General features: G+C 38.2%; 1 protein-coding gene across 1 annotated transcript in view; it reads left to right on the forward strand.

Moving 5' to 3' along the window:
- The window catches only part of CAMK4 (calcium/calmodulin dependent protein kinase IV), a 224,195-nt gene that overhangs the window by 187,734 nt on the left and 10,606 nt on the right, over positions 1–25,855 (forward strand). The window contains exons 6-8 of the mRNA XM_047778407.1: positions 5,024–5,114; positions 7,167–7,241; positions 22,084–22,159. Coding sequence (XP_047634363.1) covers positions 5,024–5,114; positions 7,167–7,241; positions 22,084–22,159 — 242 coding nt within the window. The remainder of the gene's footprint in view (positions 1–5,023; positions 5,115–7,166; positions 7,242–22,083; positions 22,160–25,855) is intronic.

The raw sequence follows: 25,855 nt of genomic DNA on the forward strand, positions 1-25,855 counted from the left end.
CAGTTTCTTCCTCTGATAGTACATGACTCCTAAATCTATTATTTTCACTAAAACCTGTCTTCTGTTTTCTGGTCAAGCTGTCCTTTACAGAGTGCCAAATGGTGTTTTGTTTTTTGTTTGTTTTGTCTTGCTTTTTTTTACTTCAACTTAGAATACATAACCACTATTTCTGTTCAGGAAAGCCAGAACAACATTTAATGAAAATCTTTATATAATTTGTACTTTGCTAAACCAACACTTATCAGTTCATCTCATTTGTTGTTATTATGTTACTGTGTCATTTTCTTTCCTAAGCAATGGACCTTCTAAATTGGGTTAGATTAGGGAGGAAAATCAATATTTTCTATTGATCCCAAACTATGCAATTCTTAAGTATATTCCAAAGCAATTACATGAGATTTAGTATCTTTGCCTTCAAACTCAGCTTATATGAGATATAGTATCTTCTTCCTCAGGGATATGATGGCTTTTCCAGGGTATTATTCAAGGCTGGGCCTGGTCATCTGTCATTCTCTCTCTCTATCATATTCTCATTTCTCCTTCTCCTCTCATTACCCTCCCTCTTCTCCATTATTCTTCCCTCTTCTCCTTCATTTTTATTTTCCTCTCATCACAGCCTACAAAATCAAATAATAAGTATTTCTTGAGCACCTGCTTAGGATTTATGTCATGGGCAAGAGTATGAACTCTACTGCCAGTTGTCCAGGTCTGTACCCTGACACCACAGTGTCTAGTTGTGACATAGTGAAAATCTCTTAGCCTCTTTGTACCTCAGTTTTCTCACTTGCAGAATAAGAATTATATGATTTATATCACAGACCCGTTGTGAAGATTAAATAAACTAGTAGGTCTAAGGTGTTGATAATAGTCTTGGACATAAATGGTATTATCTACGTGTGATAATGATCTAGTATAAGGAGTAAGCTATATGTGGTAAGACATGAATAAAAGTATTTTTTTCTCACTGTTGTCCTGACATATCAACACAGTGAATCCATTCTTCTCAGTGAATAAAATTTCAGGCCATGCCCATAGCTTTTCCAGTCCCCTTTGAGTAATGAAAAGACCAGAATTTGACTCATCCAGCTTTTTTTTTGGAGCTGTTTTTTTCCATTTTTAAAATTAAAATATAGTTGATTTATAGTGTTGTACCAATTTCTGCTGTACAGCAAAGTAATTGTTATACATATATGCATTACATATATCCATTTTTTTCAGACTCTTTTCCCATAAAGTTTATTACAGAATATTGGGTGGAGTTCCCTGTGCTATACAGTAGTCCCCATTAGGCAGTAATTCCATATACTACAGAGTTCATGCACCCATCCAAAACCCCCAATTCATCCCCCTCCCCCTCCCCTTTAGTAACCATAAGTTTGTATTCAAAGTCTGTGGGCTCTGTTTCTGTTTAACATGATGATCTCCATGTCTATCCATGTTGCTGCAAATGGCATTATTTCATTCTTTTTATGGCTGAATAATATTCCATTGTATGTATGTACCATATCTCCTTTATCCATTCCTCTGTTGATACATATTTAAGTGGCTTCTATGTCTTGGCTATTGTAAATAGTGCTACAGTGAACAGTGGGGTGCGTGTATCTTTTTGAATTATGGTTTTCTCCGAATAGATGCCCAGGAGTAGGAATGCTGGATCATATGGTAGTTCTATATTTAATTTTTTGAGGAAAACTCCATACTGTTTTCCATAGTGGTTGCACCAATTTACATTCCTACCAACAGTGTAGGAGTGTTCCCTTTTCTCCACAACATCTTCAGTATTCATTGTTTGTAGATTTTTTGATGATGGCCATGCTGAGTGGTATGAGGAGGTGATATCTCATTATAGTTTTGATTTGCATTTCTCTTAATAATTAGTGATGTGAAGCATCTTTTCAGGTGTTTTTTGCCCATCTGTATGTCTTCTTTGGAGAAATATCTATTTAGACCTTCTGCCCTTTTTTTTTAATTAGGTTGTTTGTTTCTTTAATATTGAGCTACAGGAGGTGTTTGTATATTTTGAAGATTAATCCCTTGTCCATACCTTTGTTTGCAAATATTTTTCTTCCATTCTTTGGGTTGTCTTATTGTTTTCTTTATGGTTTCCTTTGCTGTGCAAAAGCCTTTAAGTTTAATTAGGTTCCATTTATTTATTTTTATTTTATTTTCATTACTCTAGGAGTTGCATCTGAAAAGATATTGCTGCAGTTTATGTCAAAGTGTGTTCTGCCTGTTTTCCTCCAAGATTTTTATAGTATCCAGTCTTACATTAGGTCTTTAATCCATTTTTAGTTTATTTATCTTTATGATGTTAGCAAATGTTCTAATTTCATTCTTTTACATGTAGCTGTTCAGTTTTCCCAGCACCACTTACTGAAGAGACTGCTTTTTCTCTAGTGTGTATTCTTAACTGCTTTGTCATAGATTAGTTGACCATAGGTGCATGGATTTATTTCTAGGCTTTCTATCCTGTTTCATTGATCTATGGTTTTACTTTTGTGCCAGTACCATACTGTTTTGATGGCTGTAGCTTTATAGTATGGCTTCATCCAGTTTTAAACTTCTTCCCTCACCCAACTTGGACCTTAAAAATCTAAAATTTATAAATATAGGGGATACGGATTCTTGTTATTTTCTTTTTTTATCCTTTCTCTATTTCAGCCAGCTAGATACTGATTGAGCTCCTTCCAGGGTTGGGATCTGAAGGCAACAAGGAGGAGTAGGATAGGAAATAGAGGGTTAAGATTTTGTCTCACCAGATTAGCATGGTCTAGCACCCGTGTTCTCTGGGTTTGGCAAGTTACAAAAGCCTGTTGTTCTTTCCCTATGTGACACCATTGATAGCTCTGCAGAGACTCACTGCAGTATAATTCTCTTAATCCAAGTGCTCTGAGTGGCTCCTCAGCTGCCTGCTATCATCTCCCTCATGTTCTGCTTCCTGTGATGCTGAGATATGGTGGCATCATTCCAGAAGAAACACTCCAGCAAAGGAACCTCTTCAGAGAGACTAGTGTCTGGTTTTCTTCTGCATAGTCCATACTGGACCCGTAAGAAATGTGCTTCTTTGTCCATTTATTACTTGAGGGCAGCTAAATATCATTGAGACCCTCTCTCCTCAATCACTACTCCAACCATTTTCCAGTTTCTCGTGAGTGAACCAGGTATCAGTCCCTATTTCCCCAAATCAGTAAGTGACACATGTCAAGTGCTGCAAATTGTGACCTTGAAGCTATTCATCCCCTCTACTTGGCTTGAGTAGAAAATAAAGAGAGACCTCCTTCCTTCCCCTATGAAATGGGAAAAGAGAAAAACTACAGCACTCTGGCAACTTTTTATCTTAACCCAAAAGAAAAGTAGGCAAAGGATTTGAATGGGTAATTTATAAAAGATGAAAACCAATAAAGGTATGGTGAAAAAGTAGACTATAGAAGTAAACAGAGAAAGACAAATTAAACCAAACTTAAGTTATGATGTTTATACTCCAACTCAGCATAAGTTAAAAGTGTAAATTTAGAAAGATATTAGGGAAACATACACATTTACACTGTTTATGTGAGTAAATATTGATGGAGTCTTTTAGGAAAGTGATTTTGCACTATATATATTAAAATTTTAAATCTATATACTTTTCGACCCCACCAAACCTGCTTCCAGGTATCTGTCCTAGAGAAACACCAGCAAAAATACTCAAATATTCAAGTACTATAAGGTTTATTACAGCATTATTTGTAATTTTTAAAAACTTAAATGTTTGTCAAAAAGGAAACAGCAAAATAAAAAATGATACATCCAGCAACAAGAAAAAAGGATGCAAGGGTTAAAGAGAATGAGCTGTAGTGATATGTGGGAAAGATTTCACAGACATATTGTTAAAAATAAAAGCAGTGTAAAATTCTTATTAATAATACCTTTATCAGAGCCCCCATCATGGCTCAGTGGAAATGAATCTGACTAGCAGCCATGAGGACGCAGGTTCGATCCCTGGCCTTGCTCACTGGGTTAAGGATCTGGTGTTGCCATGAGCTGTGGTGTAGGTCACAGATGCAGCTTGTTCACAGATGCAGATGACATAGGCCAGCAGCTACAGCTCCAATTCACCCCCTAGCCTGGGAACCTCCGTATGCCATGGGTGTGGCCCTAAAAAGGTATAATAATAATAATACATTTATGTAAGAAAATGGAAAAAATTGGGGATTTTCCTTGTACACACATTCATGTTTGTAAATGCGTAGTAAAATGTTTATACTATTTCAAACTGTTGAATGATTACTTTTGTAGAGGGACTTGAGTCTTCCTCTGGAGGGGAAGCAGGATCAGGTAGAACTTCAGCATTCACAACAAGAGTGTTGCATGTGTGATTGCACATGATTTACAAAATAATTTAAAATATGATAAAATGAACAGAGTTATCAGAATTAACCTCTTAGATCATCTCAAATATAACACTCTATGTTAATAGGATTTACTAAGCATCAGAAGAGCCTAGGAGAGCATTCATTTTCATTAAACAATATTATATTAAGAATGTACATATAATAATTGTATAATATATAATAATTACATCTAAATGTCTTTTAAATAAAATTTTGAAGACTTTGCTATGGTTGTGAATATCTAAGATGACGTATATAATTATGCTTTTCAGATAAATAATCAGACTAACTTCAATACAAAGCACCCTGACCCCATTATAATAATTAGCCAATTTGAGCTGATATGGTAATATGCGTATGAAAATTGCATCTAATACTTTCTGAGAAGTAAATATTTTACTTCTGGCAATTGTTTCTTTACAATTATATATCCTGCATTTCACTTTCAGGAAACTATATGTAAGCTCTTCTCAAATGGCATATAGTTTAAAACATATTTTCCTTCATGGTGTTTATTTTTAAATCATAATATATGTGTGGTTTTGAATCATATAACTTAGTAAAGATTGTTGTAATTCTGGAAAGATAAATATAAATGTTGGAACTATAAATATAACTACATAAATATTACTTCATTATTTTCCATTTAGTACCTACATGAAAATGGGATTGTTCATCGTGATCTCAAGCCAGAGAACCTCCTATATGCAACTCCAGCCCCAGATGCACCACTCAAAATCGGTAAGGATGTTTCCTAATGTCTTATGACCCCTTTTCCCAGAGCAGAAGAAATTTATTCCATGGAATTTATAAACATTGCTCCATCCATTTTCAGCTCCATTAAATTTCCTCAGTTATTGGTGTCTATAAAGGAATAATACATTGTTTTGGAAGTCTGTGCTCTTTGCTGGAGTATTAATCTGAGTTAGTGCCTGGAAGTTGGTGCTTCATTTCTGGGCAGGTAAAGGAATCATCGCTCTTGGAAATGACAGGGACTTCAGAAGGTGACCTAGTATTTTATAGATAAGTTTTATAGATAAGTAGAAGAAAGTCACAGGCAATGCAACACTTCTTTTTTATTATTATTAACTTTTATTCCACGAGGTAATTAGAGTTTAATTTTAGATAAAGGAGAACTGTGATATAAAATGCTTAGTGTATATCAGTGAGTTTGGACCTTGAATCATTTGTTCATATGAACAGAGCTAAATAGAGTCTGTATTTCTCGAAGTGCATGCTGCAGAACACTGGTCCTCAGTTGAATGAACAAGTGTGAAAATTGCCTTTCAGTAAAAACAAGGATGGTTTGTGGAGGTGCTAAAGTTGGTCAAGTAAGTTAGGATATGCCAACTTAAATAAGATTTTTATTTCTTTTGAGAAAGTTAAAAATGCTAATATGTAGACTGACATCTGAATTAATGTCTTTGTGGCTTTTCCCAAACCTTATTTGACTCTGGAAATTTTGTGATTTTTTTTTTTCCGAATAAGCACTTTGAAGAACTACAACGATGAACTTAGGGAAATTCGAATCTACCCAAAAAGATCATTAAAACAGCATTTTAGAAAACATATTAAATGTTACTTTCTATGTCCCTTCCAAAGCACAACTTCACTTGCCCAAAAAAAAAAAATTATAAAATGTATTTTAGATGAAATCTCTTTAGTAAAATCTGTATTGAATCCTCTGAAGGGCATTGCCCCTTTGGCACTCCTTTACAATGCTAATCTGCTGAGTTCACTGCATTTATAAGTATTAACACCTTTGAAAATTAAGTTGTACGTAGAAGAGCTCAGACAACATAATGTGCTTTATAAGCACAAGAACCTAAAGAAAAAACACTGAAGTCCTGCTGGGCAGCCAGCTTGTTCTCATAATCACTCCTGAAAGACAGTGGGCAGCAGGGAGTCTTCCATTTCCTTTGACATCACTTTCAAAGATTTTATCCTTAAAGAAATTTCTTTAAATGGATGGATAGATACTAATTTAGGCAGGAACACCTTTCTTTCTGAAGGACTTCCTGCTGCTTTTTCTGATAAGGATCAGCATCTCCATGGAAATTGGAGTTTATATTTGAAGCCTAAAATGGCATCAATTCTGAATCTACCATTCTTAAAGAATGGCCTTGAACTGTTTCCTGATGTTTCCTGAGTGAGAGAGATGCAGCCCAGCAAATAGACCATAATAGTAGCAACTTCTGATAATGTTGTATCTAGGTAAAATTCTGAGAAACAAATAACAAGGGTTTTTGCACAGAAAAGCTTTATGTTTCTCATATGAGTGTAAATTTTATGTGTCACATACGCTAAGGAATAACATTATTAATTTTGAGGTAGAGTATATCTTTGATGTTTTTGTTCTTTTTTTGACATTTATGAGGGTCTAATTTTGTATTTATAATTTCTTATAATGGGTTAAAAGTTCCGAATTATATCACTAATTTATATAGTTCTTTACAGTTAGTTTCCAAAAAATTTCCTAGTTAAGATCAGACAGAATGTACCTATTGGACCTGTTACTTCAAGAAGAAATAGCTTATTTACTAAAAGCTGATAATTACAAAAAAGAGCATAAAATGTATTTGGGAGTCTTTTTTTTATAGTTTAAAACAAGACTTGAATTATCATTTAGCTTTTTTAGTTTACTCTTGGAGATGACTAGTCCCTATCTACTTCCACCCTATCATCAAATACAAAAACAAGCAAACAAATAAGTTAGTTTTATTTTAAATAACAAATTATTCTGTCATAATGGCTAAGGAAAGACTTTATTAAAATTTTTTCTTGTCTTCTAAGCTGACTTCGGACTCTCTAAAATCGTGGAACATCAAGTGCTCATGAAGACAGTGTGTGGAACCCCAGGATACTGCGGTATGCTCTTTTATACTGATATTTTACTCTTACTGTTATTTGAAGTCTATGGTTTGATGATGTTGTTTTTCAACTCCTAATTTCTCTATTTAAGACTCTTACAATTTGGTGTGAGTCTCCATGAGGAAGGTATATATAATGACACTCAGACCACCTCTTGTTCTGCATGAGGGGTTCAGTGATGTTGATTTTAGGGCACCCCTGCTCGAACAGCAAGGAGAGAGGGGGCCCAAAGGAGGAGGGACCAGGTGCTCCACAACCACCTTTGGGGTAGTAGCTACTTGGACCCACTCAGGAGTAGAAAGACAGGCACCAGGACAAGGGTAAAGAAAGAGATTTGTGACTGGAGTTAAAACCATGAGCCCTTCCTTATCCACTTTTACTTGGGAGGATGTGTGAGGAGAGCATGTGCCATTAATTCAGACGGCGTTTAAGACAACAGTGAGAGTGGAGTAGTCTCTAGATCTCATTGATGGCCCTGGCCGAGCCTCGCTAGGACAAGGGCTGTAGGTGGGCTTTCCCACCAAAGTTCCCCCCGTTTCTGGGGATGAGCTGTGGGATGGTCCTCACATCCTTTTGTCCCGTCTCCCAGCATGGCTGAAGTCACCCCAGAATAGACTACGATCCAGAGACAGACAGTAGCATTTGATCCAAGCCAGGGTGAAGCTTGTCCTTTTTTCCTGACGGCTGTATTAATCTGGCAACAACCTAAAAGCCAATAAACCTTGCAAAAATTATCAAGAATTTCCCAAGTTTTTGTGACTTATGAGTATGTGGCAAATTAATTAAAATCCTAATTTGGATTACAAAGAAAAGAGACAAGATTTCAAGTTATTAGTCACATGCTATCATTTCCTCTTAGAAGCATCATCTTTTTATGCAAATCTTCCATCACTCACTCATCTCTTCAGCAAAATCACCAGCTAAATATTCAAGCCAGGGCTTAGCACTAGGGAGATGCATTTTCTTGCTCCCACCCGCCCCCCAGGAGTTCACAGACTATAGACATGTAAACTAAAAAAAGTATAGCACTGTAAGAAAGCATATGGAAAGGCTTCTATGGAAACATAGACGGGTGGTATTTGGAGTTATCTTTTTCTTCTATGACATTTATATTTGTTAGTCACTTTGTCTCAGAAATAGACACATAAGAACTACATAACTAACTCATTTTAACAGCTTTTGAATTCATAGAAATCAGACTGGAGAAGTACAATAAGATACCCACTGAAGCAAATGTATAATTAAATTCACAGAAGTTTAGTGCTGGAAGAAACTTTAAAGTTCACTTACTAATATCCTCATTTTACTAAGGCCAAAGAGTATGACTTCCCCAAGATTGCACATCCAGTTGTTAGTGGATCAGAGATGAGAATCCAGGTATCAAGGTCCTAAAAACAGAATTATACTTTTCCCTATTCAGAAAAGCAATATAGGTAAGTCAATATAGTTTCCCTTCATAGAAATATTTATTAGTTATTGCCTTTGGTTTAAAATATTTTCTATTTTAATTTTTTTAAGCCTCAGAAGTATTACTTGATCACTGCAAGAAATGAAAATCCAAACATACGAAATCAATATTAACAACCTCATGACTCTTCCACACTTTTCTCCATATTTATATGTTCACATAAGCATTTATAATTTTGATTTTAACTAGTTTCCTTGGCTTAAAATAGTATTTTAGGAGTTCCTGTTGTAGCTCAGTGGTAACAAACCTGACTAATATCCATGAGGCTGTGGGTTTGATCTCAAACCCCACCTAGCAGGTTAAGGATCAGGTGTTACCGTGAGCTACAATGTAGTTCTCAGAGGCAGCTCAGATCTGGCATTGCAGTGGCAGTGGTATAGACCAACAGCTGCAGCTCTGATTTGACCCCTAACCTGGGAACTTCCATATGCCATGGGTGCGGCCTTAAATAAATAATATTTCAGATTAGTTTCTTGCAATTGAATTGTTCATAAATCCAGTAGTTATGCAGAATTAAGTAGTACATATCTTTCCATTAAATCTTTACATTGTGCCAAATACTCTCATTCTGTATCTTAAGATGATTGAGGAGTTCCTGTCATGGCTCAGTCGTTAACAAACCCAACTAGTATCCATAAGGACTCAGGTTCGATCCCTGGCCTCGCTCAGTGGGTTAAGGATCCGGCTTTGCCACAAGCTGTCGTGTAGGTCACAGACGTGGCTCTCATCAGGTATTGCTGTGGAAGAAAGATCACTGAGAACAGGAGTAGTTTATTAATTATAAGTTAATTCAGAAAAACTATGGCTAAAATAAAACAGTTGATTTTTCTGATGCTAGAAGTCTAGAGAGAGGCAATCCTTGTGGGTCCACAGCTATGGCTTTGCAGATGTAGCAAATCTCAGTACCAGAAATTCTGAATTTTTCTGTCTTAGTCTACCATTCCACAATATGTTTCCTCACAGTACAAAAAGGCTACTTGAAATCAGTCATTACATCTGCATTCTACACAAAAAGAAGGAAAAAAGACTAAAAAAGAGTGCACCTTTCACTATTAAGTTCTTTTGCTAAAGTCACACATGTCACTTCCACTTATATCTTATTAGCCAGTACTAAATTATAGCCTCCACACTACCAGGGAAAGTGGCATTATGTCCCTTGACTAGATGTGTTGCTATCCCAAATGAATTGAGGGTTCTGTTGCAAAGAATGAGTATTGCATTAGATAATTCACTATCTCTACCACAGGCTTATGAGAGGATCTACATCCTTAGAAAAGAATGTTAAAATCATTGTGGTATGTTCCCTATAGACATCCTCCTGTTTTGTTTTTGTACTTTTCATTTTCCTTAGAACCGTTAGCTAACAACCTATCCATGACTCTTCCCTTTTAATGATGCCATATGACCTTTTTTCCTTTCTCTAATTCATATGTCCTAATTTGTCCTCATCTTGAATTTCTTTCATGCCCACCATATCGCCAAGACTGTGGGGAAAAATAGGAACCCTGAATTAAGTACTTTGTGCCAAGTAGGGTTGCTCATTTGTGATCACTAATTGCTGACCAATTGATAAAAGTATTGAAAGAAGATTGAGAAAAAAATGATAGAACAAATTAAGGATTTCCCATACGAAGAAAGCTGTTGTTCAATTTAGGAATCATTATGTAATATCATACTCTAAGTATTCCAAAGCGGTAGGTAGTTCAGAGAAATTCTCTGAGAATTGAGCAGTCCTGAAATGAGACGATCAGGGAGAAGTTACACTAGTGATCTCTCAGAGTTCCTTCTGTGACTAAGAGATAGCAGAGTCCTTTCAAGGGCTATAGTAATAGTGATAAGAGCAGTTCTTTCTTGCAGCAGTACTCAGTGGTCATCCTATAAAAGAATGATTCATGCATGGATAAAATGAACTTGAAATGTCTAATAGACTCCATGATAGGCACTGAGATCATAAGCGTGAACAAAGTATGGTCTTTCTTTTCAAAGATTTCGTAGGCTGTAAAAGAAGAAAGACCTATACACAGTAAATCAGAGTTTGCTGTGATAAACTCTATATTTTTCTGAGCCAAAAGCTCAATGATAAAAAGGGGAAGGAGCAATTAATCCTTCCTTTGGCCTTTGCAGAAGAGGGAAATTTGAGCTGGACACTGAAGTATTAGTAGGAGTTCAACAAGTGAAGAGGTGGCCACAAGGCATTCTTTGTCAGCAGGCACAGGAAAAGAAAATCCAGAGGAGTAATAGCATCTGGCAAATTCAGGGATGTTAGTTACTTTTTCACTTTGCATGGTTAGAACATAGTCTTTGGTGCAGAGGATATAGATGGACTTGGAAAAGTAGGATGGACCAAATTTTAAAACAATCTATACATCAGCTTAAGGAATTCTGACTCACTTTGTAGTTAATAGTGATCCAGCAAAGGTTCTTAATCAGAGCAATTATATTTTTAAATCAAACCTGTATTTTATGAGTATTTTGATAATGACATTAGATCAGATGGATTTGAGAGAGAAAGAGATCAAAAAAGACAAATTAGAAAGCTATTATAAATATTCTTTCCTGTCACTCTAGAAACAGCTTCTCAGTAAATAATATTTGATCTACTCCCAAGTCCTTTTTTAAAAATATAAAATTATTGTAAAAATACTGTTTCAACTCTTGTCATTGCCACCTTATAAAACAGGCTCATCTTAGAGATAATGCCACCTTATAATAGAGGCTTATTTTCCATTTGCTGTTTTTTTCCCCTGCAGATATCCTTATCACCCTTGAGGCTATATAATGGGTGAAAAGGGAATTAAGTGGTTGAATGAGATCAAGATAATCCTTCCATTCTGCTATAGTAGAGGCTCACCAGGAAGGAATAATTTGCTGTATTATACAAAAAGGAGGGGAAAGCAGCTGGGAGCCTGGGGGAGGGGTAGAGATTGAGAGAAAAAATATAGAAGTGCTTTGTGGACTCTTGACACCCTAAACATATGTGGAATTATTACTATATGGGCTGAAGCAGGCTTGGAAACCAAAAACAAGTAAGTTCAGTATATTTAAAAAGCAAGGTTCAAATTGTATATAAACAGACATATGTATTCATACAGACTCTTGGTCAAAAGAAATACACTAGAATATTACCTCCAAGTGGGAGCAGAGGAGAGGGCAGGCTTTTAAGGATACACCTATGTTTAGTAACACAGAAAGCATTGGAAAAGCTAAGTTATGGAAAAACAGAAGTCCCAGTTACCCTTGGGCACAGGAAGTGGGTGACCTAGAAGAGAGGGAATATATGCAGTTTTGAATTTTTTAATTTAATATAATAATATATCTATTCGTCTGTTTTATAAACATTTAGGCAAGGCTGAAGTCCCCTTTGAAGGTTACCCTTAGGTCTAACCCTTCCTCCTTCACCACTTATAAGTCCTGTCATAGTTTGCATAGCCTTCTGAGAATACTTAGGTAGGGAGGAAACTGTCCATTGATAGAATGACTTAAAAATGAGACCCAAGTACAAGACTGGCAGGAATCACTGTCATTCTGTGGAAAGCATGACTTTACACAGGGACTACATTTAACTTGGAATGGTGACAGAGGAAAGGGCTGAGCTTGTTTCCTTGCTTGATGTGAGGGTGATTGCATCCTAGGTCAGTTATGGTTCTGGTTCTGTATGCTGGGTCTAGTTTCTACCTTGAATAGAAGGGTTTTTCAATTACATCTTTTTAGGGAGTGGGTGTTTATGTAATACCATCTGTCATTTATCAGGAAATTAAAAAAGGAAAGCCACCCATTCAGTCTCATTTGTAGAAACTTTGCCCCAGGCTATGAATAGCAGAGGGTTCTCCTATAAATGAATCGAAAAAGAAAAATCACAGATGCTGCGTGTTTAAGCAAATACTCATTATTTCCTGGGAAATGTGCCCAGTTGAAACTAAATTCCAGGCCAGAAAACTAAAATTTGTGATTCAGATAAATGGAATCACTGCCTAGTGCTCTGAAATAGTCCATGAAAGGTTCAACATTGAAGAGATGCTCAAAATCTTGTTGTTGGGGAAAAAAAAATAGGTCACAAGAAAGAAAAAAATCCATCAGGCCATGGTTCCTGATAAGTGTGCTACAATGTAACTGTGCAATGTTATTCCCAAAATGTCTTAACTGGTTCAGATATTTAAGGCTTGAAGTCTGTGGGTGTTCAAACCTACCCATGCCCATCACAGAAAAGAAGTACAAGATGTTCAAGTAGAATAGAAAAGAAGTGGTTAGATTAAGAGAGTGTTTCTGTCTAATATCAACTATCCACTTTAGACATGAGCTTAGTTAATTGAGCTATGTATGTTCACATTTTATATTCCTGCTTGTCTGTTTAATCCGAATTCTGTTTTCAGAGACCTGAAGCTATTAAGAATTTCTGTCTTCTTGGCATCTGCCAGGGTCTTATTATCATAGAGATAGTCCTACTTTGTTACCCCATTGCTGTGTTCTAAAGAAATAACCTATTCCATTCACAATACCAAAGTTACAGACATTTTTCAACAGTCTACAGTCAGAAAGAAGAGATTTCTGTCTACATGAACACACATTACTATGAAGAATGTTGAGAGTTTCCATTCTGGCACAGCAGGTTACAAACCTGACTAGTATCCATGAGGATGTGGGTTCAATCCCTGGCCTTGCTCAGTGGGTTAAGGATCTGGCATCGCCATGAGCTGTGGCATAGATCACAGACACGGCTCAGATCTGGCCATTGCTGTGCCTGTGGCATAGGCCAGCAGCTGCAGCTCCAGTTCACCCCCTAGGTTGGGAACTTCCATATACTGCAGCTGTGGCCCTAAAAAGTGAAGAAAGAATGAGAGAAAGAAGGAAAGAAAGAAAGGGAGAGAAAGAGGGAGGGAGAAAGGAAGGAAAACAGACAAAATAAAATACAAAAAAGAAAAATGTTGGAAACTAAATGAGATAAAAGTAAATTGAATAGCCTAAAATACAGACTTTCAGAACAGTTTCATGGTTTTGTTTATTTCTAGAAAACTAAATAACTAAGGTGAATAATAAGGGTATCGAATTATGTTGGTAATCTAAACAAGTATGGGATGATTTCACCTGAAAACTAGTTAAATACCCAGAGCAATGACTTTCTTTTTGCAATGAACTTAAAAAATAAAATAAAAACACTGGAAGAAATAAATACATAGTAAAATGCCATCTGCACTGCCAGTAACCTCCTCGACAGGCTGATGTCTAGTGTGTGTACACTCAGTTCCTGTGGGACTTGTTGACAATAGGAAGGGAGCAGGGAAGCTGAGGGGAAGCTAAGCAGGTTGGTGAGGGGGGCCCAGATCCATCTCCCCTTCCTGACCACAGACCTTGTTTCCCCTGAGATAGGCCATATCCCTAAGGCATCATAGGATTGTCCCAGGCATGCTTGCAGTGCCTGATCCAAATGAACAAGTGCAGGGTAAAGGAGAAAGTGGGGCTAAGGGCAGATACAGCAGTGGTGAGGAAAGGTCGGAGCTCTTCTTGTTCTTGAGCTTGCAGAATGCAGGGCTTCTGCAGTTGAGTGCAGGCTTGTTTTAAGCTGTCTTGGAAGTTTTAAATTTAGAGGAAAATGAGTCTCTTGGGGTCTTTGTATTGGTCTGATACTGACCTAAACAAAGGGCATTCTGTGGAACTTTAGTCCTTTTTTCATTCAGTAAATGTTTTTTAAGCTCTTATATACCAGGCACTATGCTAGGTGCTAGAGCTACAGCAGTAAAAAAATTGTCTTAGTTAAGGATGGTACATTTTAGAGGAGAAAGTCAAATAACAAACAAAATACATGTGTAAATTATATAAAAAGAGGTGATCATTTCTATGGAAGAATATAGAGTTGAAATGAGGATAGGAAGTGCTCAGAAACTAAGTTACCATTCAAACAGGGTGATCAGGGAAAGCTTCACAGAAGAAGGGAACATTAGAACAAAGGCTTGAAAGAGGTAGGGGAGAGGGCACATGGAAAAAGGTAGGGGAGAGGGCTAGGGAAAGAATGTTCTACGTTTGGAACAGAGCACACCAACCCTGAGGCAGAAACATGCCTGTCCAGGAAAAGAGGCTGGTCGTTTAGAGTGAAGTGATAAAAGAGGGAAGATAGGTGAGGGGACAGAAAGCTCCTGCTGCAAGAGTATAGCTAACATTCACTGAGATGGGGAAGACTTTTGAAACAACAGGTTGGGGGCTTGTTGATTTTGAGATGCCTGTTAGAGATCCAAGTGGAGGTGACATATGGGCCAAAGATATATATGCCTGAAGTTCAGGAGCAAGGTCATGGCTCTTGATATAAATATGAGCAATATCAGCTATTTATTGGTCCTGGGACTATCCACCAACACCAAGGCAGAAAAGAAATGATCCAGACTTATCCCTGGGCAAGGCAACATCACCATAAGGAGGCCAGAGAGAAGAGACCACACAGTATCATTCATAGACCATAAAATTGTAGAAGCAGCTCCACAGGACAGATTTAGGAATTATAAGTAGATGTTGTAATGCACAGATTTGGGACTTAGTAAACAAAACAATATTCTACCGTCTCAAGCTGTCAGCAATATTAAAGGCTGCTTCTCTGGCTTGGGAAATGGTCACAAAAGCTGAATGACTCATCTCTTGGGATTCAGGGTCATCAACAAGGGGAGGGGGGAAGAGTCCTGCACATTTCTGCATCACCCAACAAATACCTGGCATGTGGTATTAAATAATATTACCGTAAAAGCTGAGAGTATATTCTATATATGTAAACTAAGATGAGGATTATAACCACCTAGTTAAGTCAAAGTTAACCAAGTACACTTTGGCCTGAGATGGCTGAAACATTGAGTCTAAAGAGATTGTCACCAGCATCACCCCCTCACTTCTCATGCTCCCTTTGGTTTAGAGCCAGTCTTTTAATGTAAACCTTAACTTCTGGGTCTCCATGTCACACATCATTTTCTGTGCCCACTTGCTTATAACTGGTAGGGACTACTTCAAGAACAGAACCAACTGTGCCAGAGAATTCAAGTGCTGTGAGAATTCAGCTCTATTATTACATATGTGAGGGTGGGATGATGGGAGGAAAAGAGTTCAAAAGGAAGAGGTGATTGATGGCAAGTAGGTAGAAGACTTGCTTAAAATGTATTATTTGGGCCCTGCACACCCACTAAATGTTCCATTTTAGAATGTTTGGTACAGAGTGGATCTGTGTAAAATAAACATTAAATGTTTCAAAAGAATTATTATTGATAATTATCAGTAAGATGCATAGCTTCTCTAGAGGAAAACACAGTGCTTGCCATACTTAACACGTGAGACAGAATTCGAATGCTAAGTCCATTACTTTATATCTGCTTCTCCATAAAAAAATAGATTCTTATATAATGTTAATAGTAGGATGAGATGTGTTTATTTATTTATATGCTCCCTTATCCCACAAAAGTGGAAAGGTGGCTTTTCAACAGTTAACACGCCTTTGCTGTGCCTGAGTCAGCATCCATCACGACTTTACAGTGACCCAGAGACTCAGTCTGATTAAGATATGGAATAAATAGTGATTACTCCAAGAGGAGAGGGCTCAATGGAATCACAGAAAAGTGAATTTCATAGAAATGAAACTTTCACAGCATAATAAAAATAAGTTGTGTTTCCTTTTTCCTCTTCTGAAAGGACGGGGTGTTCTCAAATATTTGATTTTCTCTTCAGGGTATTATTTAAAAAGTAAAAAGTAAAATGAGGAAAATAAACAGGCTCTTTCTTCACCCATTTATAAGATTTATACAGAAAGAAATGTCATTCAGTTCCTGTGGCAAGGAAGACTTTTTTAACAGCTAAAATGAAAAACATAAAGCGAGAGTTGGATTGACTGATATTTGCGGTGTAAAAGATCAAGAGCCAAGGAAAATAGAAAGGATGCGTTAGAACATAAAGCAGCCTATCATGTGTGTTTTAAAACATTGATTCAAACTTTTTTCTTGCTCTACACTAACAAGTTATAAATAACTAAAGTGACAGAGGCTTCAAATGCCTCCTTGGTTCCTCTCAACCTTCCACAACATAGCATGCCTAGAATTGATAGTATTCTGAGCTTCACTGTAGTAAACTGACAAGCTGCTCCTGACCAGAGGCAGCCCCCTCGAGATCTGTGTTCCAGTCTGATCCATTCCACATCTTTAACACTTAACATACTGCACTGGGACATTACCCATCTTTGTTGTCAAAACAAAAATTGCACTTGACAAAGTTAAAAAGGTTGTGCCCCAATCCTGCCAAGTGTATGTGACACCATAACAAAGGACTACATATCCAGTTTGGCATCTGCCACCTGTAGGACGCTGCCCTGAAGGTATTCTTCTCCTCTGGGTTCCTAGGCGAAGTTAGGAACCTCACAGAGGCAGAGAATTTCCAAACACTGCTCTTCTGCTTCCGGCAAGTAGATCCCTCTCCCTTCTCCTTCCAGACTCCTCACTGCCCAGAGGCAAAGCTTAGAGAGACTTCTAGATGCTGTGCTAAAGATGCCATGGATTTTTGCGGCTCAAGAAAACTCTGACTTCAAGATAAGCCTCTGCAGTGAAAGTCCCGCAGCGTTTTCCCCTTAACTGTGGGAGGTGGAGTAGTCCTATAAAATCAGATTCAGGCTTTAAGATGAAAACAGATTTTTTCCCCCATTTTTTTAAATTGAGATATAGTTGATTATATTATATTAGTTCTAGGTTACAACATAGTGATTCAAAATTTTTAGATTATACTCCATTTATAGTTATTATAAAACATTGGCTATATTTCCCACGTGTTTTGAATGGTTAAAATGAAAGTACAGGAGAGAATGTAAGAACAAAGGAACAAACAAAAGCCCTGACCTAGAGGAATTTGCAGCCTGGCCTGCCAGGCACTGGTCACACCTGGGCCTCGCTGAACACCAGCTGTGCTCCCGCACACTGACTTATCCAGTTCCCTGAGAGCCTCCTCGCTTCTTCCTGCTGCTGAATCTCTTCGTGTCTGCTTTCTCCACCCAGAACCCTCTTTGCTCTCCTTCCTCAACCACTGTCTCTACTCCTTTGCTTGGTTAACTTCTCTAGCTCTTTCGCATCTATTTAAACTTTGCTTTCTCTGATCCCCTTTCTTGATCTTTCTGACCAGGTCAACCCCCATTAGAGACATGCTCCTTCCAAGCACTTCCCATTGCCGCTTTATACCTCATGTGGTTTTTCTTGATCAACATCTACCTTCCCCCCTGTAAGCTCTGTGATGGTGTAAACAACTTCTCCGTTACTCTGCATTATTCCCCCAGACCACCTACCAATGCCTGTCATACAGCAGGTGCTTAACAGATAGTTCATGATTTATTCAGTGAGTGAGTGAATGAACCTGTTGATTTCCTTCACCTTAGTCTCCCTTGGATTTGTCTTTCTCAAAACAGTTAAGAGTAGTTTAAACAAGTCTTCCGATAAAGAATGCCACACTCTAGTTTTAACTCCGTAGAGAGGAAGGCAAAACGAAGGCACACTCCGTGACCAAAATTATCCCTAAGTTTTCTCCTAGGGTTTCAGGAAAAGAAGAAAAACCTAGAATCAATGGTCCCTATTGGTGTGTACTTGATACTTCTTATTTTAGAACCCTTTCCAGTTGTGATGATTTTATTTAATAAACAATTAATTCCAATCTTTATTTGGACCTTAAATTTCTAGATGTTTTAATGGTACCACCATCTTGTTAAAAAAACAGCACTCTGAGGTCTAAGTGGTATGTTGGTAAATAAAAATCATAATTAAAGTTTGAAATTTTAATATAGTTTTTATATTCAATTAAAATTGCTTTTTAAAAAGATAGGTATCTTGGAAATTCCAAGACCATTTACCAGAATTACTCTTTATTGGAGACTGGAACGTGAGGTATCCTGGAGCTCTGGAGCATTTAATGTTAATGAGCAAAAACATGAATGATAAATTTATGAAGTGGCAGAAAACTTGGACCTGCTTAGATAGAAGGTCAATAAATTATTAATTGACTACTTCAGAAAAAAATGATTCTAACTCATTTAAAATTCATTTTAAAAAATTGTATTACAGGAGTTCCCATTGTGGTACAGTGGTTTACGAATCTGACTAGGAACCATGAGGTTGCAGGTTCCATCCCTGGCCTTGCTCAGTGGGTTGAGGATCCGGCGTTGCTGTGGGCTGTGGTGTTGGTTGCGGACGCAGCTCGGATCCTCTGTTGCTGTGGGTCTGGTGTAGGCCGTTGGCTACAGCTCTGATTGGACCCCTAGCCTGGGAATCTCCATGTGCCACGGGTGCGGCCCAAGAAATGGCAAAAAAAGACCAATAAAATAATAATAATAATAAATAAAAAACTGTATTACACCTTGAAATATGTTTATTGTCCCATTATGTTTATTTGTTTACTTGTTTTGGCAGTGAGGTGAGAAAGATATGAAAGGCGGCATTAAAGAATAGACTAGTTGATGTCTTCTTGAACTAAATTGGAAGTAGTCAACAATTTCTCACTCCAAGAAATTACCCACAAATTACCCACAAGGACATTTGATATCTAGAAGACTTGAAGTGCTAGTATGCCAGAGCCTAAAATTTATTCTAGAAAAGCTTTTGGCTCATGGAAAGGGTTCAGATAGATTATAGGGCATGTTCGGCTCAGTCAAGGCCATGTTAACTAGTGGTTTAAAATACTGAAAGATTACTGTGGATGGTATCTAATTGTGTCTAGGTGTTTAGAGTTTATTTCACTCAAATTTTATAATATGACTAGTAAATATAATATATATTTTGCTTTTTAAGTCTACACCTGTGGCATATGGAAATTCCCAGGCTAGGGGTTGAGTCGGAGCGACAGCTGCCAGCCTAGGCCACAGCGACAACACAGGATCCAAGCTGCATCTGTGACCTACACCACAGCTCATGGCAAAGCCGGATCCTTAACCCACTGAGGGATCAAACCCACGTCCTCATGGATAGTAGTTAGATTCGTTATCACCGAGCCACAACAGAAACTCCTGATGATTCTTTTTTTTTTTTTTTAATGATTTTCTGATAATTCATTTTAAAAATCCTTTTTAAGAGAAGTTTACTTTGGAGGGCAAAGACATTTTATATGCCTTTTGTCTCAGTTAACCTCATGGTGGAAAGTCTCGCTTTTCTCACCACTGGTTTACTCACATTGCAGCATAATGCCTTAGGAATAAATTGCCTCTTGAGTTGCACACACTTCTGTGAAGGGAAGTCAGATATTGCCATGTCAGGTAGGAAACCCAGATGTCCTCTAAAGTGAATTCAAAGAGGATTTTGATCCACAATATTTACTTTATTTGGAGCCTTTGGCCTAGGAGCTATGGAGGCTAGCCAAGAGAAAGCACCTGATCTTTGAGACAGCGTGCTGACCTCTGGACAGCACAGAATAGGAGGTTTGCTTTCACTGGAGCCAACAGGGTAGGTTCCCTCAGGGTAGCACACACGGTTGGTGCTCTGGCAGGAGGGAGGAGAATGCAGCAGATTCTGTAGGTGGAATGCTTGTTCTCTCTTCTTGCTTGAACTCTCATTTAATTATCGCTTTACTTACATCACAGCAGCTAGCAGGATGAAACTCAAAGTAAACTTGGAAATTAGCTAGTCTAGTCCATCTTGATTTTAGAGGTAAAAAACTAAGACCCAGAAGATATATGACTCTCCCAACATATTTATGTCTGCTTATCAGTGTGAGACTTGAAAGTGCTTCACTGATATGGAGACCTGGAATGGGGAAGGGCACATGGTACCAACTGTACATGTCAAATCCATGTGCCTTCAGCTCCTTGACAGTAGCAGCCCTCCTGAAAGTGGCAACATAACCTCAGATCCCTTTGTACTACGATGAGCAAAGCATTTGTGAGTGGGAGTTCAGTGTAGAGGCTGTTGGGGCCCAAAGGAACCGTCTGTGGGGTACAGATGGCTCTGAAAATGAAAGCTAACCTGAAAGAGTATGGTGTTGGCTTTGAGCATGCATTTTTTTCTCAATTATGTTAATTAAATCTTAAAAGGAAAATTTTCTAGGAATAATTTTCCTATAGATGAGAAAAATTTCTTGGCCCCAGATCCAATTCTTCAAAGGGTGCATCTTGCTGATTTGCTGCTGAGAGAGCTAGAATGCACACTCTCATTACATTGCACAGGCTCTTCATCGCCTATATTTTATGTAGCATAGTTTCTACAGGGAAATGAATATCCTAATTAGGAGGATGGAGAGAAGGGAAGACATCAGTGGAAAATCCACCGTGTTCCTTCCTGTAAACTAAATTCAGAGTCCCATGAGGAGAGCTTTCTTCCAGAGCTCACTTTGACAATCTGCACTAAATGTAGTATTCCCAGGCTGCTTGGACAGGGATCCAGTTCATGCTCTTCTACCCCCACCACGGGAGGGAGGAGTACAGTGCCCCTGTCCCCAGTGCCTCCCTCAAGATGCCCTCAGCATTCACCAGTCAGCTCCCTCAAGGACCCCACTGACACCTACAGCTCTTTTGTTCAAAATGTCTCTCTTGACTGCTCTGGGCTATAAAGCTGAGCTCTATTTCTTTGTAGAAGGTAGAGCTCTCACTTCCCCTTTTCTTCCTTTGTTAGTTAGGCAAGCAAACACTTCCAATCCTCAGTGCAAACACTGGACCCAGTTTACTCTCCTTTTCCATAGCTCTAAGGTAACAAAAACATGGAAGATCTCACTATTCTATGCTCTGTGGCCGTTTCATGGCTGAGAAGATCTTCCATCTTCACATGGTGGGCAAGGCTGATTAAAGCTGCCTCATTGCACACAGGGAAGCCCCTTTTCTCAGTTCATAGTCCCAAACTGACCGAGGACATCTGCTCTCTGGGGATCTACATGTAGCTCTCAGTACCAGGACACGTGCCAGAGCCCCTCCTAGCTCCTGAGACAACTTTCTAGTACTCCAGACCTTCCAGTCCTTCCACCGCCTGCCCTGGTCTCTGCCCTGCACACTGACACACACACACACACACTCATGGACACCCTGTGCCTCAGGTGGCATGATTGTGCCTTTTTCCCCTTGCTATGCAAAACTTTCACTTCTTTCTTTCCTTTGTCAGAGTTCCTTTTGTAGCAGAGATGTAGCACTGTCTATCAGATTTGAGCAGTATCATAATGTTCTGATGTAGAAATTACAGTCAATAACTTTGTATACCCCAAACACAGAGAGACTGTAATCTCTCCCACTACAACAGATGTAAAAAAAACTATAGCATCGTACTTTGGTTTGAGGAGAGAAGATTGACTATAAAACTGCTCTGAAGTTTCTGTTGATGAATTCATTTCTTCCCATTGCTTGTTATTAAAATGTGAGTATTGAATTTAAACTCCAATTTAACACAATATTCATTCTTTCTGCAGCACCTGAAATTCTTAGAGGATGCGCCTATGGACCTGAGGTGGACATGTGGTCTGTAGGAATAATCACCTATATCTTGTAAGTAAAGAAAAGCAATCTCTATACATACTGTCTGCCTTGCTGTAGTATTTTCTAGGTACTCGTAGATTTCCTAAAAAGCATGATTTATTTTTGACTTTTTGTGTTTTTTTATGACATACTAAATGGAGTTAGAGAGTTTTCTGAGAATAAGCTTTTTATTTTGTAATTTTTGGGGGGCCAGAACTTCTGTCTAGGGCTTTCCTGTGTCTCATTCTGCTGTGCAGTATATAGCAGATTTGGGGGAAGAGTTTGTTATTTGATGGTAATAATGAACATGAAACTCAAGGCCATCTATTAAACTTAAATTTATTTTACTTCTTTGCATCTCATCAAAATGATTAGAATAGTATTCCTTTTTAAAGGGCAAACGGCTATTTAAACTCTGAAGCAATCCCAAACTGGTGCATTTTATATCAGGAGTTTTTTAAAATGCATTTGGCTATTCATTTTGTTTCCTACATCTAAGTTCTCAAGGGCCTTTAGTCTAATACTCTAAACTCAGAGAAACCTTTCCTTTTTTTTTTTTTTTTTTTGTCTTTTTGCTATTTCTTGGGCCGCTCCTGGGGCATATGGAGGTTCCCAGGCTAGGGGTTGAATCGGAGCTGCAGCCACCGGCCTACACCAGAGCCACAGCAATGCAGGATCCGAGCCGTGTCTGCAACCTACACCACAGCTCATGGCAACGCCGGATCATTAACCCACTGAGCAAGGGCAGGGACCGAACCCGCAACCTCATGGTTCCTAGTCAGATTCATTAACCACTGCGCCACGACGGGAACTCCGAAACCTTTCCTCTTGTAGAAAAAAAAAAATGGGATAAATCTCTCATTCTCTGAAATCCCCAACTCCATTCCTGAGCTACTATAGGAACATACTAATAAACATGGAATTTCAGGAAATTGGCCAAAGAGATTATGGAATTGCAGGCAAATACAAAGAAAATAAGCAAGAATGGTGGAAGAGTGTTTGAGGAAGAAAGTTGATTTTAGAACAGCTACAAAAGCAGGATATCAGTGAATTCCAAAATTTAATCCAAAACAAGCAGATTTGGGTAATTTGATAGGATTGCATTAAATCTGTAGATTTCTTTGGGTAATCTTACCATTTTAACAATATTAATTTTCTAATCCAAGATCATGGTATATCATTCCATTCTTTGCATCCTCTTTAATTCCCTTTATTAATGTTTTATAGTTTTCAGTATATATCTTTCACCTTCTTTGTCAGGTTTATTCCTAGGGTTTTTTTTTGGGGGGGGGGTTCAATTTTAAAAGGTATTTTTTTTATATTCCCTTTCTGATATTTCATTGTTAGTGTAAAGAATGAATGCAAGCAATTTCTGAATGTTAATCTTGTATCCTGCTACTTTGCTGAATTCATTTATCAGATCTAGTTGTTTTTGTGTGGAGTCCTTAGGGTTTTCTGTATATGGTACATGTAATCTGTGTATAGTGATAGTTTCACCTCTTCCTTTCCAATGTGGATACCTTTTATTTCTTTTCCTTGTCTTATTGCCATCACTAAGACTTCCAATACTATGTTGGATAGAAGTATTGAGAGTGGGCATCCTTGTCTTGTTCCAGATTTTAGTGGTTGCCAAGGGGGGAGGGGAGAAGGAAAGGGATGGTCTTGGAGTTTAGGGTTAGTAGATGCAAACTATTACAATTAGAATGGATAAACAGTGAGGTCCTACTGTATGGCACAGGGAACTATATCCAGTCTCCTGGGATAGACCATGATTGAAAGGAATACAAAAAACAAATTATAGGAGTTCCCCTTGTAGCTCAGCAGTAGCAAATCTGACTAGTATCCATAAGGATGTGGGTTCAATCCCTGGCCCCACTCAGTGGGCTAAGGATCTGATGTTGCTGAGAGCTTCGGTATAGGTCACAGACTCGGCTCAGATCTGGTGTTGCTGTGGCTGTGGTGTATGTAGGCTGGCAGCTGCAGCTCCAGTTCTGACCCCTAGCCCGGAAACTTCCACATGCCATGGGTTTGGCCCTTAAAAAAATAAATTAATTAATTAAATAAAAGGAGGAAAGAAAGTATCTATGTGTATAACCAAGTCACGTTGCTGTACAATACAGATTAGCATACTGTAAATAAATTATACTTTAATTAAAAAAAAAAGACCTACCCACTGAAAGTTAAAAAGAGAAAACAGCAGGTAGCTTTGGTTGTCAGTTAGAAGATACTGCATAGTTAATTGTTGGAACTTGTAATTTTCAAATCCATAGAAAAATCTTGAAGAGTGTAGAAGAAAGTATATTAGCTCAAGGAAGGTTGCTGTGACAAAATATCACAGGCTGGGTGGCTTAAATAGCAGGCATGTGATTATATAGTTCTGGAGGCTCAAAGTCTCAGGTCAGGATGCCAGTAGGTCGGATTCTGGTATGAGCTCTCTTCCTGGCCTGTAGACAGTGCCCTTTTCATTGAGTCCTCACATGGCAACAAGAGACAGCAGGTTCTCTGATCTCTTCTCCTCTAAGGACATTAGTCACATTACAGGATCCAACCCTCATGACTTCATCTCCCCCTAATTACTTGCCAAAGGCTCCCTCTCCAAATACCACCACAATGAGGGGTTAGGGCTTCAACACTGGAATTTTGGGGAGCACAGTGTAGTCCATAATAGAAAGAAGTTTGGTTTGGTTTGGCTAATTTGAAAGTACTCTTAGTGCACTGCCTAGGTAATATGAGCTAGGAAGGGGATAACCAAGATTGGGTCCCTCAAGCAAATTAGCAAACTCTAAGTTCACCTGGGTTGGTATATTGTCTGGTAGTGACCACAAAAAGGTTTAACAAGCAACCCATAAAATAGATGTCTGCTATCATATAATGTCAAAGATATTTTCAGTGATCAGTTTGTGACCTGTGTTTCCAGAATATATTAAAGCTTGAGAAGAATGTAGGGAATGTGTAGGGAATCATGCTTTTTCTTATGAAAGTGCAAACTGTTGGGTAATGGCTGTTTGCCACACTAAATGTTTAATTCATTAAAATGAATTCTCAAGGCCACATCATAGAATTCCTTCAGCTTATATTGAGGTCACTTTTATGCTGCCAAAGAATGTTGTCTCTTGAATTATTTAGGTGACATATCATTCTTAGTGATGTTAAATGAAAAACTGAACTGCAAATAATGATACAGATTTGCCTCCAAAATGTAAACCTGACTGCCCAATTATCGTTTTATTTTGAAATGTTATGAGAAGGGTGGATACATTAAGAATATGCAAGAGGAGGACTTCCCTAGCCTGGGAACTTCCATATGCCGCAGTGCTGCCTTAAAAAGCAAAATAATAATAATAATATGCAAGAGAAGTTCTCATTGTGGCTCAGTGGGTCAGGAACTCAGCATAGTGTCCATGAGGATGTGGGTTCCCATCCCTGGCTTCACTCAGTGAGTTAAGGATCTAGCGTTGCTGCCAGCTGCAGCATAGGTCGTAGATGCCACTCAGATCCCGGTGTTGCTGGGGCTGTGGTGTAAGCTGGCAGCTGCAGCTCCAGTTTGACCCCTAACCCAGAACTTCCATGTGCCAGTGCCACAAATGCGGCCCTAAAAAGAAAAAGAAAAAAGAATATTTAAGAACTCAGAGAGATGGAGGTAGGAAATTAAGTAACATTTGCCCTGAAAAACTGAACTAGGATGATTAAAACTCCATGCAGTGATCACTGATATGGGGAAACTAA

Source organism: Phacochoerus africanus, chromosome 4 (genome assembly GCF_016906955.1).
Source record: "Phacochoerus africanus isolate WHEZ1 chromosome 4, ROS_Pafr_v1, whole genome shotgun sequence".
Classification (NCBI taxonomy): domain Eukaryota; kingdom Metazoa; phylum Chordata; class Mammalia; order Artiodactyla; family Suidae; genus Phacochoerus; species Phacochoerus africanus.